This window comes from Seriola lalandi, unplaced genomic scaffold (assembly GCF_002814215.2).
Source record: "Seriola lalandi dorsalis isolate HSWRI2012SDOR001 ecotype SW California unplaced genomic scaffold, Sedor1 jcf7180002054703, whole genome shotgun sequence".
Taxonomy (NCBI): Eukaryota; Metazoa; Chordata; class Actinopteri; order Carangiformes; family Carangidae; genus Seriola; species Seriola lalandi.
In genome coordinates this window covers 278,214-296,608 of record NW_019525256.1, presented here as the reverse complement: position 1 = coordinate 296,608, position 18,395 = coordinate 278,214, and the positions used below count along the sequence as shown (strand labels likewise).

The 18,395-nt window shown below is 43.3% G+C and overlaps 3 protein-coding genes across 3 annotated transcripts; 2 read left to right on the top strand and 1 right to left on the bottom strand.

The window, feature by feature from the left end:
* The first annotated feature begins 25 nt into the window (after positions 1 to 25).
* Positions 26 to 7,706, top strand: scarf1 (scavenger receptor class F, member 1). Its single transcript, XM_023424085.2, has 11 exons — positions 26 to 379; positions 665 to 726; positions 846 to 947; positions 1,176 to 1,716; positions 1,843 to 2,061; positions 2,300 to 2,428; positions 3,525 to 3,631; positions 3,879 to 3,990; positions 4,490 to 4,614; positions 5,044 to 5,181; positions 5,341 to 7,706. Exons 1-11 carry the CDS (start codon positions 279 to 281, stop codon positions 6,453 to 6,455), a joined length of 2,751 nt encoding a protein of 916 aa, XP_023279853.1. The 5' UTR covers positions 26 to 278; the 3' UTR covers positions 6,456 to 7,706.
* vtna (vitronectin a) lies at positions 6,929 to 12,589 on the bottom strand. Its single transcript, XM_023424086.2, has 8 exons — positions 12,431 to 12,589; positions 11,449 to 11,568; positions 10,906 to 11,352; positions 10,594 to 10,733; positions 10,331 to 10,487; positions 10,021 to 10,173; positions 9,427 to 9,927; positions 6,929 to 8,133 (listed from the first exon to the last, which is right to left on the bottom strand). Exons 1-8 carry the CDS (start codon positions 12,486 to 12,488, stop codon positions 8,012 to 8,014), a joined length of 1,698 nt encoding a protein of 565 aa, XP_023279854.1. The 5' UTR covers positions 12,489 to 12,589; the 3' UTR covers positions 6,929 to 8,011.
* A 1,564-nt stretch (positions 12,590 to 14,153) lies between these two features.
* Positions 14,154 to 18,317, top strand: sarm1 (sterile alpha and TIR motif containing 1). Its single transcript, XM_023424053.2, has 7 exons — positions 14,154 to 15,366; positions 15,760 to 16,378; positions 16,479 to 16,691; positions 16,810 to 16,901; positions 16,984 to 17,310; positions 17,488 to 17,677; positions 18,192 to 18,317. The coding sequence occupies exons 1-7, from the start codon at positions 14,903 to 14,905 to the stop codon at positions 18,315 to 18,317; spliced, it is 2,031 nt and encodes a 676-aa protein (XP_023279821.1). The 5' UTR covers positions 14,154 to 14,902.
* The last annotated feature ends 78 nt before the right edge of the window (positions 18,318 to 18,395 follow it).

Sequence of the window (18,395 nt, the reverse complement as noted above, 5' to 3'; positions counted from 1 at the left end):
TCTGACTTCCCCAGGAAATGAGAAGAGGAAACCCCGGGGTTTCGACCTCTCTGGCTGTACTGGAGCCACAAGACGACTCACAGGAGAGAAAGCAAGAGAGAGAGAAAAAGGGAAGGAGGGAAGGGTGGAGGGTAGAAAGAGAGATACTGCATTTCATTCTGCTGCCCTCTGACTGGAAGGAGAAAAAGTTGATAGGAAAGAAATCGGGAATAGATTGGACATAAAGACGTGAGACAAAGATATTCGGCCCCAGGTTTTAGTTTTGGACTGGTGTGGAGATGAAGTTTCTCCTCAGCACTCTGAGCGTTCTGCTTCGCTGCTTGTTGTCCTCCTCACACGCACTGGATCCTGCTGGGAAGAATGTCTGCCATAGCATCAGGTACACTTAAACTTCACCTTCACTCACACCTGTTGGCTTTTGACTGTTTGGTTAAAAGATAACAGCAGGAACCAGTTGGTTACAGAAACTTGTGACCAAAAGATTTTGAAAATCAGGATATTAATACTGTTCCTGTGACAGATTTCAGTGCCATAAGGAGTTCCACCTTCCTCGGGACTATAGGACTGTGCTGGCTATTGTTTTTTAGATATTTTTCCTCATTAGACACCACAGTAGATAGGTTTCATATTTGTCAAACTGATTTGATTATTTTCTGTACATCAGCGACCCCTCCACCCTTGTCTGTTGCATTGGATGGCGTCAAGAGGGAAAAGAGTGCTCTATCCGTGAGTTTAACTATTCAAATGGACAGCAGTCTGTAGAAATTATGCTTTTACTGCCTCCATATTGTTTTTATTTTCATAATTTTGTCATTCACTTGTATGCCGTATGTGTATGTGTGTAGCGGTGTGTGAGGGCGAGCAGGCCTGCCTAAAGGATGAGGTCTGTGTGTATCCTGGAGTGTGTCGCTGCCCACCTGGCTACTACGGAGCTCACTGCAAAACACGTGAGTTACAATGGACAACAGAACACAACAGATATGAAAATATTTCACCCGAATTAGACAATGCTTTTTGTGAGGGATCACTAGCCAAAAAGACTGGGAGCCACTGTGTCCTTCAACAATACTCAAATAAAGTACAAGTACCTCAAAATTGTACTAAAGTACAGTACTTGTGTAAATGTAGTTAGTTAGACTGTATGACATGTATGCTCTGCGTTTGGTTGTTATCAGGCTGTCCTCCTGAGTTCTGGGCTTCAGACTGTCGCCAAGTGTGTCGGTGCCACCCACACGGCCGGTGTCACCCTGTCACCGGTGAATGCACCTGCAACCCCAACCGCTGGGGTCCACTGTGCCAATATGCCTGCAAGTGCGCCCGCCATGGCCACTGCCACCCTGTCCACGGAAATTGCACCTGCGATGCAGGCTGGTGGTCACTAACCTGCTTTAAGCCATGCCAATGCTTCAGTGTGGGCTCTGTGGGCCCCAGCTGTGACCAGCTAACAGGCCGATGTCAGTGTCAAAGAGGGCACTGGGGGTTGAGGTGTTCCGGCGCTTGCAACTGCCACATGTCGGCATGTAACCAGCGGACTGGTGTGTGTGAGTGCGAGGCAGGCTGGTGGGGTCCCGGTTGTGAACGCAAATGTAACTGTGAGCACAAACACAGCACCTGTGACCCAGCTAACGGGGAGTGCCTATGCCACCTGGGGTACAAGGGTATGTTCTGTAACCAGCCCTGTGAATCTGGGAAGTATGGCAGTGGGTGTAAAATGAGGTAGGTGTGTGGAGGTAAAATATACAATACATTTACACCTGTGGGTTTCCACGCTGAGCTTGCAGGACATTTTATTTACCATGATAAACTCTGACTGGCTCTCCTGATTTTATCTCCCGTCCTTAGTTGTGGTTACTGTAAAGACAACCAGCTTTGCTCTGCCACGGATGGTGCCTGTGCCGCCTGTGAACCCGGCTGGAACGGTACACAGTGTGACCTCCCATGCCCGTCTGGTTATTACGGTGATGGCTGCCAGGAGAAATGTCCACATTGTAGGAACAATGAACCCTGTGAACCAAAAACTGGGAAATGTTTGATGTGTGACCCTGGATGGACTGGACCCAGGTGTGCACACATGTTGGATGCATGTGTGAAAATGTTTGAACACACTGTACATAAATTGCACTGAAGGTTACAGGATCTTTGGTGGATTTTTCATGTCATCATTTCAGACTGTCAGCATTTCATACTGGCAACAATTAAGTTTTCTCTTCTACCAAAGAGGGGAAATAAGCTGAGGTTTAGGATGAGAAATTGAAGTCCTCATTATTTGTGTCCTTGGTCATTGCTCCCTGTCGCCCAGGTGTGAGGAGGCCTGCTCCGACAGGACGTTCGGAGATGGTTGCAGCTTCCTGTGTAGCGCTTGTTTCCATGGTAACTGCCATCATGTGACAGGAAGATGTGTCTGTCAGCCAGGCTTTCAGGGAGAGAGGTGAGTTTGGCTGGAAGAGTTACTGAATACACACACACGCACACAAATGATTTTACCATCCACAACACACGTGATAGTATTATTCTTGTTCCTCCACAAACAAGAGAAACTAAGATGAAACTCTTTCATACTGTGTTTTGATTTTTTCAGTTGTGCCTGTTTTGAGTTTGTTACATCACATAAATAAGGTAGTAGCGAAATGTAACAGTAAACCAGTCCAGCTAAAAGCTGAAGGTAACTAGCCAAGCTTAAATGCCTTTTACATTGTCCAGACATAGATTGTCTGATATGATAATCATCTAAAAAAGCATGAAGTCGAGGTTTTTCAATTTATATAACTGTTACACAGAAGAGGCCCGAGACTTTAAACTTGTCAGATCCCTGTACTCCTCTTCCTGCCCGTTCCTGATACGCGCCTCAATAGCTGTGTTATCCGAGAATTTCTGGATGTGGCAGGACTCAGAGTATACAGGGTGAACAGGAACGGAGCCAGAACAGTCCCCCGTGGAGCCCCTGTGAACTCAAGTTATTACTCAACTTCACTGTTTCTGTAGTTGCCTGCCTTTGTAAGGTAGTACAGTCTAGGCTGTGTGACCACTCATTGATGCATACAGAATATTTGTGCATTATTTAACCCGTTGCTCACTATAATTCAATTTATATGGCTGCTTTTTCTTGGGTCACATTACTGTCTCGTAGTAATGCAGTTGCATTGGGAGCATGGACTGGTTCATTAAGTCAAACCTAGAGGACAAAAAATAAGCAAACATGATATGTTTAATTGAGTTTGTTTTAGTTTGTTAAACCTGAACAAGGGGAGATTTCAAACCAAGGGTACCAACCAATCGTATAATTTAAACAAATAAATCATAGCATCATTATGTTAAATATATGAAATTTGAGGTTAGCACGTTAAAACATGCAGAAACTCTGTCCTGGTCCCTTTAATTTTCTTCTCCATGAGGCTGCAATGTTTATAAGTCATTACAGTATACTGTATTTTTATTTTGAGTTCTAAAATAGTTCATGATTCAGAATTCATACAAAGGGATTTTTTGTTTGGTGGTTTAATTACATGACTCTCTTTTTTTTCCAGCTGTAATAGCAGCTGCCCCGCCCTGCAGTTCGGCCTCAACTGTTCCTCTGTCTGTGACTGTGGTGATGGGGTCGGCTGCCACCCAGTCACTGGAGTCTGCCCCAACAGTAAGTACGTCCATCCGTCCATCCATCCATCCATCCATCCATACATACATCCATACATCCATAAATCCATACATCCATACATCCATACATCTATCCATCCATCCATCCATCCATACATCCATACATCTATCCATACATCCATCCATCATCCATACATCCATACATCTATCCATCCATCCATACATCCATACATCCATACATCTATCCATACATCCATGATGTGTTTGTGTTTGTGTGTTTTTATCAGGTGGCAGAAGTGCTGTACTAGCAGGTGTGCTGGTCCCTTTGCTCCTGGTTCTGTTAGCTGTCCTCTGCTGCTGTTTGTGTTGTGGAGGAGCCCCCGTTGATGGCAAAGACAGGTTTGTACTTCGCTTACCTTTGGGTCCATCCCAGTGCCCACACTTTATTATATATTTTACAAGTAGTCAAGTGCCTACCTGTGTGATGTATTTCCAGTAATTGCCACTGTGCCCAAGTGCCCAGTGAGACCACAAGCTTGTGGAAATTCATCAGAGGTCACTTGGACAGGCTTGGTCAATAACAATATCCCGTCGCTCACAAAAATACAAGTACAGCAAGGTCAACCATACAGACCAGATGACAGTACAAAACACATTCAGGAGTTGAGAGGATCAATACAATTAATAAAGCACTTATGTTGTCTAGAAGCATGTAGGTACTCTACATAGAATAGGCTTAACATTATGTTATTTTGAATGGTTTCTGTCTGATAAAAAGTTTAAGAATGGATCATATTTCTAAAGATTTCTAATTGTGTGGTTCAACTGTATAATCAACACAAACTCAACTATTGCACTGTGCGATGCTGTGAAACTATATAAACCTTCTTTCTCCTAGGGCGGCTGTGGCTGATGGAGGTTTGGCCGTTCGGATGAAATATCACGTCTACAGTGTCCTGGCAAACATTAGCGCTGCCCTCCCCTGTATCTCTAATTGGTCCTCTGGTCTGCCTCGTGTCACTGGTAAGGACAGCAGAGTACAGCACATGATAGACCATGCTGTAAATCACAATGAACTAAGTAGTCTCATGAAAAGTGTGTTCATGCAGGGAAGGTGGACACAGTTATTTTCTTCACTCTCTGCAGAGAAATGAGTGCACGAATTATGACCTGACACCGTAATAATGACATAACTTGCTGAAGGGCATAGTGATGTGAAATGTCAACATTTAATCACTTTGTTCAACCAATTACATAACTTTATATTACTGTTATACAGCCTCTTGGGAATTAAACAAGATATTTTGTTATGAAATGTTTCCTTTTTTAATTCAAAAATATCCCCACCTTTGTGTTTTTGATTGGTGAAATATTTAAAGTGGAGATTGCTTTCATTATTAATGCAGGTGAATCTTATATTATTTAATCTATTTTTTTATGCCAACAACACAGTATCTCACCATGACCCAGAGCTGACCTTCAACCACAGCTTCATCGAGCCTCCGTCCTCTGGCTGGGTGACTGAGGGGTCATCCTTTGACAGTGATGAGGAGGAGGGAGAAGCGCTCTACTGTGTCCCTCCAAGAGAAGGTAGGTGCAGGGATACTTTTCACCAAACTTTACATTGCCCTCTTTTGGTTATAAGCAGAACTGCCACCCACTGCAAAACTGGCCTCGAAATTCTTTCTTTAAACTTCCCATTTATGTCCTTGGCTCCTTGTCGTCTACATCTGTCCATCTCTTTAATAGACATCCCAGCAGTGGCAGGCGGTGAGTTCCAGGAGATGAGCTCAAAGTGTAACATGTTCTTAGATCCATCTGGCTTCAGCAGCGAGGACATCACCTCACCCTTCAACATACCTCGCACCTCCAGCATCGCTAAGTCCAAGCGGCCCTCTGTGTCTTTTGCAGAAGGCACTCGCTTCAGCCCCAAGGAGAGGCGTGGCTCTGCTCAGGACCCTGGCGCTGTCCCTCGCAACAAACCCAAATCCAGCTGGGGGGTTTTGATGCTCTCTGCTCTCCAAAGTCAGGGAAGTGTAGCTAAGCCTGGGGATGAGGATGCAGCTGAGGGTGAGGAGAGGGAAGAGGAAGTGGATGTGCAGGCGACAGACAACCAGGAGTCAAACTGTGAGGCAGGGGGCCAGGAAGTAGACAGAAACTCATCCAGAGCCACCTTGCAGGTCCCAGGGACATCAGGAAGAAGACGGACTATGTCCAACACAGCTGCACATAAAGGGACCCAGATATCAACATCAGGCTCTGATGCTCAGGTGGGGGTCTCAAATAAGGTGACCACAGTGTATGTGACAGTGGGGAAGGCGGGTAGACCCGTATCAGAGACCAGTTCCGAAGGCCCCGTTCAGGCCATGCTGCGAAGACTCGGCAGCCTCCAGAGACAAAGAGATCAGGAGTCTGGCAAATCCAAATCCAAGGGAGGTGAAGGGATTACCAAACCACCCAGGAGAAAGCTTGGAGCTCGGGCGACTGTATGGGAGCAGGGAGGGCCATCTGGAGGGGAAGTTGGCATATGTAAGCCCATCAGGAGGAAGCATGCTTCCCACAACTCCTCTGACACAGCAGGTGCTAATGACACTCCACCATCAGAGGGCGGCACTCCCAAACGGCCACTGTCGTCCATTTTGAAGAGCGTGCCAGAGGTGGCTTCAGCTGACTCAGGGTCAGAGCTGAGGGCTGAGGGTAACTCGAGGCCGGACTCCAGCAAAGGACAAACTGAGAGCAACTACCTGACCGTGGGGCCAGCAGGAGATGCTGCAAGTCTCACAGAGGTCATTGCCAACGAAGGAGCAATGGTCAGTGTGAGTGATGAACCCTGCTATGAAAATGTCATGATTAACCACTCGTAACCTCTGACTAACCACGTCATCAGCAGGTCTGATCTTAATACAGATGCATATTTATTCCTCTGAGGTTATCACTGTTACAGACACAAACTCTCTTTGATTTAAGAGACCATGAATTCTTAAGTTACGGTGTTATTGTTAACAGTTATGTAAAAGTACAACTTACAGATTGATATTTATGCAACATGTGTGATCACATAATTACATGGTCCTTTAGCCTGAACTCTAAGGAATATAGATTACATAATGTCGGGTCTGGTATTTGGCTAATTTCTCCTAAGAACACCACTCATTGCATTCATTACCTCCAGTTTCATATTAACACGAGTATTGGGACAATTGAGTGATAATAAGCGTTTTTATTTTATACAGTGATGCATGCTATGTTAAGTGTATACGTACAATACAAGTACTGTAATAACCGGGTCTTTGCCTGCTTCTTGAGTCAGTAGGAATAAACAGACAAAAAGACTGGAGAGTTGAGAAAGTTTTTTATGAAATTCAAGCACGTACTGTATGAACCTCTGGGTTGTACCAGGAGGACAAGAACAAATGACACAAATATTACAGCTGTGAAGACACATCTGTTCGCAGTATGATGAACTGTGTTGTTAATTCAGCACAAATATGTTTTAAACACGAGAATAAGATTTGCTGCTGTGATGATGTTTTTTTATTCATGCATGAAAACACAACTAAGAACAGACTGTAACACACTGTGAATATGTGACTCGCTCTGAATCAGTACACAGTGCATCCTGTGGACATCTCTTTTACGCCCCTAAAATTTAATTGGGTCGCCCTGTCAGTCTATCATAGTATAACATTTTGCCCTGTTGTACCAATCAGTAGATGACAGAAAAATGGAATTGTAAAAATATTTTGTGTCTACAACCTAATGTTAAAGTGTCCTCGAATATGAATCCTACTGCCACTGTACCCTGACCTCTGAAGTGACAGTCACATGATGCTGCAATTTGGCTGCAATTTAGGACTTTTTCTTGCTTTTACTCAAAGAAAAATCTGTGTAGTCAAGATTGTATGACCCTTTCTATCATGCTCTGAGTGTGTTATATTTTCACATCACTGTATATATGTGCACAATTAATAATGAGAAAATAAAGAATTTGAATTCTGTAGATACATGACTTAGAAAACAAAACGATTTCCTGCCTTTGAATGGATGTAATGTAACAAACTGCTCAATTATTATGACACTGGAACTAAGAAATGACAAGCTGTGAATGCATAAAACATAAAACCTTATAACTGGTGCAAACATTAAAAAAAAAACAGTTGTGTTTAATAAAGTAGGCCATCTGATGTTAGATAACTGCAGAGTTCAGAAAAACTAACCAGTTGAACTTTAACCAACACGAGCAACGTGTGGACTTTCACTGATCTCCAATATTTGCTAAAGTTGATCAGCAGCTGTGTGTTACACTGAACATGTTTGACACACTTTTTGCAGCCAACACGGCCTGTTAGAGTGAAAATGAATCATGTTATACACAAATTTAGTCCAAATGATGATATTAAAATACCTAAAATATTTGAGACTACTTCCTCTCTGCTCCACCGCTGTCTGAGCAGCCAAGCCAGTACTTGGCAATGGATCTGGGATATGGAGGCATGGCAGGGTCAACTCGCTTGGTGCTGAGGTCCACTCTGTAGTATTTATCTAGAAAACACATAAAACAACAAAGTCATTCATTTGGTCTAAAGTTAAAGTATTAATGTTGTTGTTTTTGTAATGTTTTATTTGAGCAAACTGTGGATGTGCTGCTGGGCATGTCATTGTGAAAATCAAAACTTGGTCTCAGTCAGTAAACGTAACCAATAATATTCTGGAGTTGTCATTACTGTCAGCATTCATCAAAACACTAATTTATTAGTTTTGTGTTTGGTAATTTAGAAATCAGACCAGTACTGTATGTTAGCACAGAAATACATTAAAAGTGAGCGTAAAAGGGAACCGCAGTTATTTATAGCATCCTGTCATGTGGACTGATAGACAACATGTGAAACTAGTTATAATAAGCCTTGTGTTGCGAGACAGAGCTGGGGAAAGTTTGATAAAATTACTGAGCTCCTGCCCCCTCTGCCAGCTGCTGTCTACATCTGGAAGTCAACTCACAGAGGTTTTCTTTCATCAGTTCGTGTGAAAAAGCTGAAGCATGTTCTTGGGGTTAAATGGATACATTCTACTGGTTTGACCAACTCACCCTTAGAACATACACATAGGTAACACACTGATTATTTTGTGGCTATTCAACCACTACGGAGTGTACATTTATTTACTTTGTATCTCTTTTACATTTTTTGGTCAGAAGTGCAGGACTTTGTGTGTGAGGGATTGTGTGTGTGTGATCAGAGAGGGCAGGAGAGGTGCAGCAGGTATGCAGGGAGAGCACACTGGTCGCAACACCTTGAGAGACGTTGTACAGCTTTTCATTGGTATCACTCCTTTCATGGATTTCATCACTGTTTTATTTACCTCTGACCAAATGAATATCCTCATTTATCTAATAAAGTTAAATTGGATTTGATTTGATTTAAGGTCCCATGAGGCTTTGATAGGCCAGTAGCAAATATGGGGATATGTTGTTGCCAGCTTATTACTCATATCCTGTTCCTACAAAGTGATTTATCAAACAAAGACAGCTGAAATCTTGCAGGTTGCTGGTTCTCAAATGTAAGATTTTGATGCTTTTATCAGTTCTATGCCATTGCAAACTAAATATATTTAGGTTTTTAACTCTTGTTCTGATTTTTTTTTGACATTTTGAACACTTACTGTAAATTCTTTTTTCTGTAAATTTTTTTGATCTCAGTTTTGTTTTGTGTGCACTGGACATCAATGCAAGGATGTGGTGATGACTCCATTTGGACCATCCATAGTGTGTTAAAATGCTTTCCCCGACCATACTCAATCTGAAATTCTCTGCTAATGAACCTGTCCCTGCTGTGTTACCTCCTTTGAAGAAGTAGACGCTCTGAATGGGAAGACCCCTTCGCCTTTCCCAGAACGCCCTGTCATCTCTGGAGTCGTAGTTGCCTCTGTTGTTCTGGCGGTATCGATCTCTCCTTCTGTCCTGGTCCCAGTCTTGATCCCACACTCTGTCCCAGTCTCGTCCGAGCCTCTCCTCCATCTCCATCCTCCTCTCTGCCATCCTCAAACCCATTTCCATCCCCCTTTCTGCAAAGCCCTGACCCATGTTGATCCCCCGCTCAGCTATGGAACCCCAGAAGGGTGAGCGGCTTTGCCTCCTCCGACCCCACTGCTGTCCATACTGCTGGTTCCACTGCTGGCCTTGCTGTTGATCCGACTGCTGATCAGGCACATAGTCATTGCGACGTGGAAACGACCTCCAGGGTGTGACGTAGATTCTGCCCGCCATGGCAGCGTCCACTGGAGACTTGAGGCCCTTCCAGTCTTTGTTAATGAAGTGGTGTTTGTCATGATGCTGAGGCACTGAAGAAGGTTAGAAAAACATTAAGCTGTAAACATGACAACACCTGCCTCCATGCCAAACAAGTACAAGTGATTGATAACAGCACAACTCACAGTCGGAGAACAGCTCTCTGAAAAAATTTTCATAGTTGTTGTAGTATACGTCTGTGTAGTGCCTGAATAGTGTGGGTGGAGACCTCTCAGACATGGTGATACACTCCTCATGAGACGGCTGGTGCAAAAACTCATACAAATAGTACTGATCCCCTGGAGAAACCAACAAGATGCCAAATGAAAATCTTTGAAGACATTTAAACAACTTTATGGTTGAGTACTAGATGAGTATTTTCCATATTATCACATGTTCAATACACCAAATATTTCATGGAAGTATCTGAATTTATTGTGTCATATCTGGCTGCACCTTTGAAAAAATAGACTCTCTCTTTTCCATGGTGACCAGGGGCAGGGAGAGCAAACACTGCATCCACGTGATCAGGAATTTTGTCAAAGCCCACGCTGATATCACGAGGATAGTCATCATCCAGTTCGCCATTATCAAACCTCCAGTACTTGTTTCCCTGTTGAAAGTTTTGATTGCTTTCAATATTAATTTTTTTTTTCTATCACAGCCGTGGTCTGACATACTGTTGACTGCTTATATTGATAATTTTCTGCGTCCCCCACCTTGAAGATGTAGGTCTTCCCTTGACAGTTGACACGGGTGAAAGCAGCATCAATTGGCCCGTCGATGCCCCACACGTCCTTAATGAGCTTTGGATAACCAGGAACGACCGACTTCTGGCCCAGTTCAAAGAAGTACTCCCCTAAAAACACAAGTTCATGACCATGTTTCCCCAAAACAGAAAAATCACATACCTCAGTATAGTTCCTCTGCGGCAAAAGGCAGACTCACAATTAAACCTCGAAGTTTTGCTCATTATCAAAAGACAGATTACTCCACTTTATTATTAGATGGTTACATTGTCAGTCACTCACCTCTGAAGGCGTATATAGAGCCATTTTTAAGCTGCATAAAAGAGTCAAAAGGCCTCCCACTGCAGACCTCAGCGTCTGGGTCGGGAGCTTCAGTGGTGGCTGTTGTGACGGGAACAGTGGTTGTCTCAGCTGCTGTGTCAATCTCAGGCGGTTCAGTTGTGAAGGGGACGCTCTGTGCAAGGGGAACTGTGTGTGAAATGGGTGGCATCTGTCTAACAGGGACTATCTGAAATATGGTGTCCGTCAGTCGTTGGGGTTTGGCCATTTCAAGTGTGGTTTCTGGACCTTGCTGTGGTCTGCGACCGAAATCTGAGATGGACTCCAGTGTGGGCGTCAGCTGAGGAACCACAGGGGTAAGAGACTGTGCTGAACGTTGAGGGGATAGAGTGGGACCTTCAAGCACCTCATCATCATCATCCTCTGCCAACACAAAAGTGTCTCCACGAGCTGGAGGGGGATAGATGTGATATCAATAGCCATCCTTCGCTGCACCATTTTGACTGATGACTGTATTTTCAACAGATGAGCGCAGAGGTTTCTTACTCGTCATGCCACAGGTGGCCTCAAAATCAGAGCAGCAGCTCTTGTAATACTTGCACATCGAGTCACACTGGCAGCTCCTCTGAGAGTCAAAGCCATTCTCACAGCGACCCATACAGGACTCTTAAGATGACAGAGTTAAAGAAAGTGGATTGTCTCTATTTGATGTATTTTTGTACTGACTTAATGATCTTCTTCATTTGGATAATTAAATTAAATTGGATTTGATTTGATTATAGCTCATGGGATGTGTTGTTCTTTATCATTAACAGTATTTTTCTCTGTAGATTTAATGCCTACTCATCTCACCCTGTTATGTATTTGTAATAATTGTAATTGGTGCTGAAACAAATAGCTAACTGATCAACAGACAACAAATATTCTGACAATGGCTTGATTGACTGCTGGTCAGACAAAACCAGATATTTGAAGACATTACTTTGTGTTCTGGCTTTTTGTGAGGGACATTTTTCACTATTTTCTGGCATTTTATGTGATAAAGGTTCAATTGGTTAATTGCAATAATCATTAGATTAACTATTAATTAATGTGATTATTAGTAGCAGTCCTGACTGTAATAAACAAATATATATGTATTCATGTATACAGGGCAAACAAAGTTAGTACCTCTGATTGGATCACACTGTGGTCTCAAGGTTGAACAAATGAAGAATGTAATTAAATAAATATGTTGTTAATGTTAATTATTTTATCCAATCAACATGTACTTGTCGTTAATGAAAGAAATATACTCTGAATGAGATACACGTGTCCAAAACACACACATACTCTGTGTGTTCTGGCCATGTGTTAATATGTACAGTTAAATCAGGACATAATGCATTTGGGACTTAGACACATTATCAAGTCGAACTGTAACATTATAAAGCTAAACTGATGGATTAACAATCAGCAATACTCCTTCATTTTCTGACAACAAACACTCTGTGACCTTTAAAAGTGATTTTTTAAATGCTGTACTTACCATCTGCAGCGAAAGTCTCAGTGAGCAGAGCCAGCAGCAGGACAGCCCGCAGCCTCATGTTGCCTCTGCTGTGTGAGAGGACAGAATGAGAATGTAATGAAGGACCGTGTGCTCCCAATCATTGAAAACATGTGTCAGTCACCCCACTCACTTGTTTACTTGAACTTTATTGCAAACCTCACATAAACAGAGACACACAGCAAGAAAGAGATCGATCGACCATGTGATTATCTGTTGACCTCTGACCACTCTACTTTTGTACTTTTACTGCAAAATGTGTTACTTTCATACTTACTTAAATACTTCTTTAAAAGTACAGAGGATATTACTCCCGTGTCCTCTAATGTAGCTACAGCTAATATTTAGTGCTTTTACTTAAGTAGTTTCAGCAAAAGAATCTTTTCTATGCTTTATTGTCATACATTTACTTTATGAATAATATCCTTTCTGGGTTCATAACCCAAATTCACCATGTTTTAACGGTTGTACGTGTTGTGAAGAGCAGGTTTAGAGGAGGAGCTGCCTCAGGAGGAACAGGAAGGAGGAGGGGCTGGAGGAATCAGAGGTTAAGAAGGATTGACTTCAGGTGCAAGATCCTTTGTCTACCTGCAGCAGAACCCTGGGCTCCTCTGGTCATAGTTGCATGACTGAGTGTGATGTGAGTTCCTTTGTTGTTTAAACCCTGTAGTATATGGTTATTAGTTATGTTCAAGTTATGTTAGTAGTTGCTTTATATCATGACTCTCTGAGTTTATATATTTTTAATTGAGTTAATTCATGATTTATATTTTCTGTTTAGAGATAAAACCAGCAACAATTGTTGTCCAGTTACCTGTTCCCTGTCCAAATAACCTCGAAAGACTGCAAATAAACCTGTAATGGTTGGAATTGAACTGCTACTTCTCCTGGTGTCTCATTGTGCCTGACCGCACACCCACAGTGTTCACATTACATGGAAACCAGTATGACCACCACTATACAAGTAATATCAAGCCACGTAACAGTAAGAGTGCAAACTAATTATATGATTGAGTCGAACTACAAAAATAAAATGTTTAAAAAAAAAAAAAAAAGTGTTAATGCAGTAAAGCCCAGTATTTGCATTAATACATCATACATATGATGCCCATTGCCTCAGTGATTTCACTTTATGCAGGTCAACATTGCCAAATTTGCGAGATTTGATCTTTCCATTTGTCCACATTTGGGCTTTGCTTTTACCTCAAATTTATAATAATCACTTTATTCTCAATATTCTAAATATTTCTCATTTTTATCCATTCTTTCAGGATGCACCACACCTTTTTCCCCATTTAACACGGATCCAATTTGATTTTCGACATTTCACATGACCAAAATATGTGGGTAAAGTTTGCATAAATTTCTTCATGTTCACGCACTTGAGGCATATTTGATGCATATATCAGAATATCTTTTTATTACTAAAATACTACATCTTAATCGTAAAATCTAAATCTTATTTCTTCATATTTATCAAAATTCTTCAAATTGTCTGTAGTAGCGAACTCATAGGTAAGTTTGTAGTACAAGTGTAATTCCTTGTGATATTTATTTAAACTCCTTTTAATAAAAATAATAATACAGGCTTGCATTCTTCACATGTACACAACACATGTTGGGAAACAAAGAAGGTGCAACTCAGAGGTTTTTCTCCATTTCTTCCAGCAGGGGGCGGTGGTGTTCACACACATCTCTGGTCATGATGAGCATGCTCTGAGCTCTGGCCGGCTGTGATGCAGGGAGGAGAGAGGGGGTGCTTCTTTTCTTATGCATCACCGGCAGTATTCGGAGCTGGTGGGCGGTGCAGCCCCCTGAACATCCTGACGGTCTGCGGAGACTGACCCTAAAGATGCGGTAGGGAGGGTGCTGCTGCTGGGGGAGCGGTGTCATATTTTATATTTTTGCCGGAAACAAGCAGTTGGATTCGGTGGAAGGAAAAACAACTGCATGAGATCAACAGACCTTCTTTGTCTGCAAAACCTCTGAATGCAGGAGAAGAAACAGACAATAGTTTTGTTTTGGGATTTGCTTCCAAGCCTTTGAGTTTGAGGCTGTGTGCGCGCTGAGATTTTGCTTTTTTAAGGCCACTTTTTGGAAGTGAATCAGCTGTTGGTCGTTGGGATGAAAGAGACAAACCAGCTGTGAAGGGATGACTGTGCGTAAACATCCTCTGACCTGCCCAGGATCTGCTTATGAGTCTTCGTCGGCTTCCAGCCAGGGATGACATACAGTGGGCGGTGATGCAATGTGGTGAAAACTGTCACTTTTGATTTACATCTCAGGCCTTGCTCGATGCATCTGTGGGAGTCGGCTGTGTTTACAAGTCGGACAACCAGATTGAATGTTGGCTAACTGACAGGATTGCAGCCAGGCCTTTGTAAACAAACACACTGCAGAATTGAAGGCCAGCACGCATCCGCAGACGCTGATCACACTTGTTTGTGCCGGTAGATGCTCTTTTCTCTGACGCTCTTTCTGTGGAGGCTCTATCGATACTTCTCCATCATGTTCAGCTCTGAGAGACTCACCGTCCCGGATTATGTGAGCCGACTGCAGAGAGGGAGGAGCGGATCCGGATCCGACCCCAGAGCAGTCTCTCCGGGCATCAATGCCGACGTCCAGGCGGTGTTGGACACTTCACTCCCCGCCCTGCGCTGCGCCATCAGGAGGCTGAAGTCGGCCAAAGAAACCTCTGATTCAGATGAGACCCGCAGGGCCATCGCGGAGATCTTTCAGCTAGTGGAGGAGGCATGGGTTTTGCCGACTGTAGGCCGTCAAGTGGCCGAGGAGATCTGCAACAGAATCCGGCTGGATGGAGGCCTGGAGCTGCTGCTTCAGCTCCAACAAACACCTGCTGTAGAGATCACCTATGAGTCTGCAAAACTGCTGGAGCAGATACTGATCTCAGACAACAGGTACAGTGTGAACAAGGGTGGACAACACTTGAACTCTGTAATAAGCTACTGCAACAGCCCTGCAATGAAAATTAGGTTACCCTTTTGGATATTTAAATGATCAGTTTCTGTTGGGAGTGAGTTAGACAGCTGTTTTATTTCTTTGCACAGGAATGAACAAAACAAACTCTGAACCAATCTCTAAATGATTCAAACGATCTTGAATTGTCAATGTTATTTTGATAATCAGATCATTGACTAATTGTTTCTGCACTATCTGATTTATAACTATATGTATAAATATGTTTTTCCTTGTTTTGTTCTCTTTAATAATCACATGAATTTCTGTTGCTCTACCTATGAGATTATATGAATCAAGTTTTGTCTTCATCATATTTACATTTCTATTGACAGAGATTATGTAGCTCGTCTGGGTCTGGGGGTCATCCTCAACCTGACCCGACAGCAGGAAGATGCCCAGCTGGCTCGCAGCGTCTCGGGGATCCTGGAGCACATGTTCAAACACACTGAGGAGACGTCCATCCACCTCATCACTAACGGTGCCCTGGATGCCCTCCTCTTCTGGTGCCGGGGTACAGATCCCACTGTGCTGCGACACTGTGCTGTGGCCCTAGCTAACTGTGCCATGTATGGAGGTCACCACTGCCAGCGATGGATGATTGAGAAACAGGCAGCCGAGTGGCTTTTCCCACTGGCTTTTTCCAAAGAGGATGAACTTATTCGTTTCCACGCATGCCTGGCTGTGACTGTGTTGGCTGCAAACAGAGAAATTGAGAAGGAGGTGGTGAAATCTGGGACCTTGGAGCTGGTGGAGCCGTTCATTGCATCTTTGGATCCGGATGACTTTGCCCGCAGTTTATTGGACAGTGCAGACAGCATGCAGGGGAGGACAGCATCTGATCTGCAGCACCTCTTGCCATTACTGGATGGCACAAGACTGGAGGGAAAGTGCATTGCAACCTTTTACCTTTGTGTTGAGACCAGCATCAAGTCTCGTCAGCGCAACACTAAGGTACAATCACTGTCCACTTTCCATAGAGCTCAGAACTATAGGTAGCGCTGTCTGGTAGCTTTGATGTCACTGAGTTTCACTTTGTCCACTTTGTTTCAAGATATTTCAAGAGATTGGAGCGGTGCAGAGCCTAAAACGAATCGCCATGTACTCCAGTAATGGCACAGCCTGTGGCCTTGCCAAGCGTGCGCTGAGCATGATGGGAGAGGAAGTGCCAAAACGTATCCTGTCATGTGTTCCCAACTGGAAAACCTGTGAGGTGCTGAGGTGGCTGCAGCAAGTGGGCTTCAGTACCTATTGTGACCGTTTCCAGGTGGGTATATATCTAAGAGTCATCATCACATCCTGGGACTACAGATCTCCCCATTCATTTCTCCAACAGCCCACTTAAAGAGTTGGTCTGTCACATTTCTATTTATCTTATTATATAGGAGCTGCAGGTGGATGGAGACCTCCTGCTGAACATCACGGACCAGGATCTGAGCAGTGATCTGGGCATGACTGCGAGCCTCACCAGAAAAAGGCAAGTGGTAAAAACTCTTCAACTCAAGGATCTCAGCAAAAGCAAACGCTGTCTCATTCACCGTTTCAATTAAACTCTCCAGGTTTCTGAGAGATCTGCGTGTGTTGAAAACATATGCCAACTACTCCACATGTGACCCAAACAACATTGCTGACTGGTTAGTTGAGGTGGACCCTCGTTTCCGTCAGTACACCTATGGTCTGGTCCAGTCAGGAGTGGATCGCAACAGCGTCCAGAACATTACCGATCAGCAGCTTCAGCATGACTGCTGCATAGACAACGGAGTCCACAGAGCTAAGATACTGTCTGCTAGCCGCAGGCCTATAAAACCCTGCCATACAGATGCCCAACCTGCAGGGCCCGACGTCTTCATAAGCTACCGTCGAACTACTGGCTCCCAGCTAGCTAGGTAAGAACTGAAACAGGATTAGTGAAAGAGGAGGTCATTCAGAGAGAGAAAATTGTTCAAAACCAGGGAGCAAGCAGAAGTCACATGTATTGGGGTAAAATAAAAAATTCTGTCTGTATTCATCCTTACGTAAAAGTTTTTCACTTTTTCTTTTCTTCTTTCCTTTTCCTCTTCAAGCCTTCTGAAGGTGCACATGCAGGTTCGAGGATACAGCGTCTTCATAGATGTGGAGAAGCTGGAGGCCGGTAAATTCGAGGACAAACTGATCCAGAGCGTACAGCGAGCGCGTAACTTCATCCTGGTTCTGTCAGCCAACGCGCTGGACAAGTGCATGGGAGACACTGCCATGAAAGATTGGGTGCATAAGGTCAGAACTTTTCCATTCTCCAAATTGGAGGGCCTGTTGAAATGTCAGGTCTCATTATATCTCATTTTTGCTTAAAAGCCCTTATGACATTGATTTGTCTTTGGGTAGTATTTTGGGATTTAAAAATTCCTAGTGTTCCTTTTTTTACCTTGCAATATGATCTATAACCTCTTTCTCTCTAGATTATACACTCTGTTATGTACCACTAGCTACTTTTAGCTTTGCAAAATGGGTGGTACTGTCCTTGTAACAAGGTCTGAAAATTTCACCATCCATCATTTTGCAGAATACCTGAAGAATTAAAAGTGCATGTACAATTTTATCAATCCAATCATCAGTTCGCACTATATTCCCAACATGAGCTGTTCAATTTACAGTGAAGTAGCAAAACAAAAACGAGGGCTCAGATGATTTTATTTTTTTAACTTTACAAATGATTCTAGTCATTTGTGCGTTTACATGACATCATATTTAGTAGCTCATAGGCTCAAAGAAATTATTGTTTATCTTGCAGGAGATAGTCACGGCCCTGGCTTGTAAGAAGAACATCGTTCCTGTCACAGATAATTTTATGTGGCCAGACCCCATGTCTCTGCCAGAGGACATGAGAGCAATACTCAACTTCAATGGCATCAAGTGAGTAACTGAGACGGTGCATTTTTGTGTTGAGCTCTGTTGGGGAAATCCCTGTCATCCCAGGTGGTTGTGTGGTGACTCC

What these genes read in the sequence shown, in the direction of transcription:
- sarm1 (XM_023424053.2), top strand. Translation starts at nt 14,903, where the DNA reads ATGCTCTTTTCTCTGACGCTCTTTCTGTGGAGGCTCTATCGATACTTC. An exon ending in ATACTGATCTCAGACAACAG is followed by an intron (nt 15,367 to 15,759) that starts GTACAGTGTGAA and finishes TTCTATTGACAG; the next exon opens with AGATTATGTAGCTCGTCTGG. An exon ending in CCTATTGTGACCGTTTCCAG is followed by an intron (nt 16,692 to 16,809) that starts GTGGGTATATAT and finishes CTTATTATATAG; the next exon opens with GAGCTGCAGGTGGATGGAGA.
- vtna (XM_023424086.2), bottom strand. Translation starts at nt 12,488, where the DNA reads ATGAGGCTGCGGGCTGTCCTGCTGCTGGCTCTGCTCACTGAGACTTTC. An exon ending in GAGAGTCTATTTTTTCAAAG is followed by an intron (nt 10,174 to 10,330) that starts GTGCAGCCAGAT and finishes TGGTTTCTCCAG; the next exon opens with GGGATCAGTACTATTTGTAT. An exon ending in CGTCTACTTCTTCAAAGGAG is followed by an intron (nt 8,134 to 9,426) that starts GTAACACAGCAG and finishes TGTGTTTTCTAG; the next exon opens with ATAAATACTACAGAGTGGAC.
- scarf1 (XM_023424085.2), top strand. Translation starts at nt 279, where the DNA reads ATGAAGTTTCTCCTCAGCACTCTGAGCGTTCTGCTTCGCTGCTTGTTG. An exon ending in CACTGGAGTCTGCCCCAACA is followed by an intron (nt 3,632 to 3,878) that starts GTAAGTACGTCC and finishes TGTTTTTATCAG; the next exon opens with GTGGCAGAAGTGCTGTACTA. An exon ending in CCCGTTGATGGCAAAGACAG is followed by an intron (nt 3,991 to 4,489) that starts GTTTGTACTTCG and finishes TCTTTCTCCTAG; the next exon opens with GGCGGCTGTGGCTGATGGAG.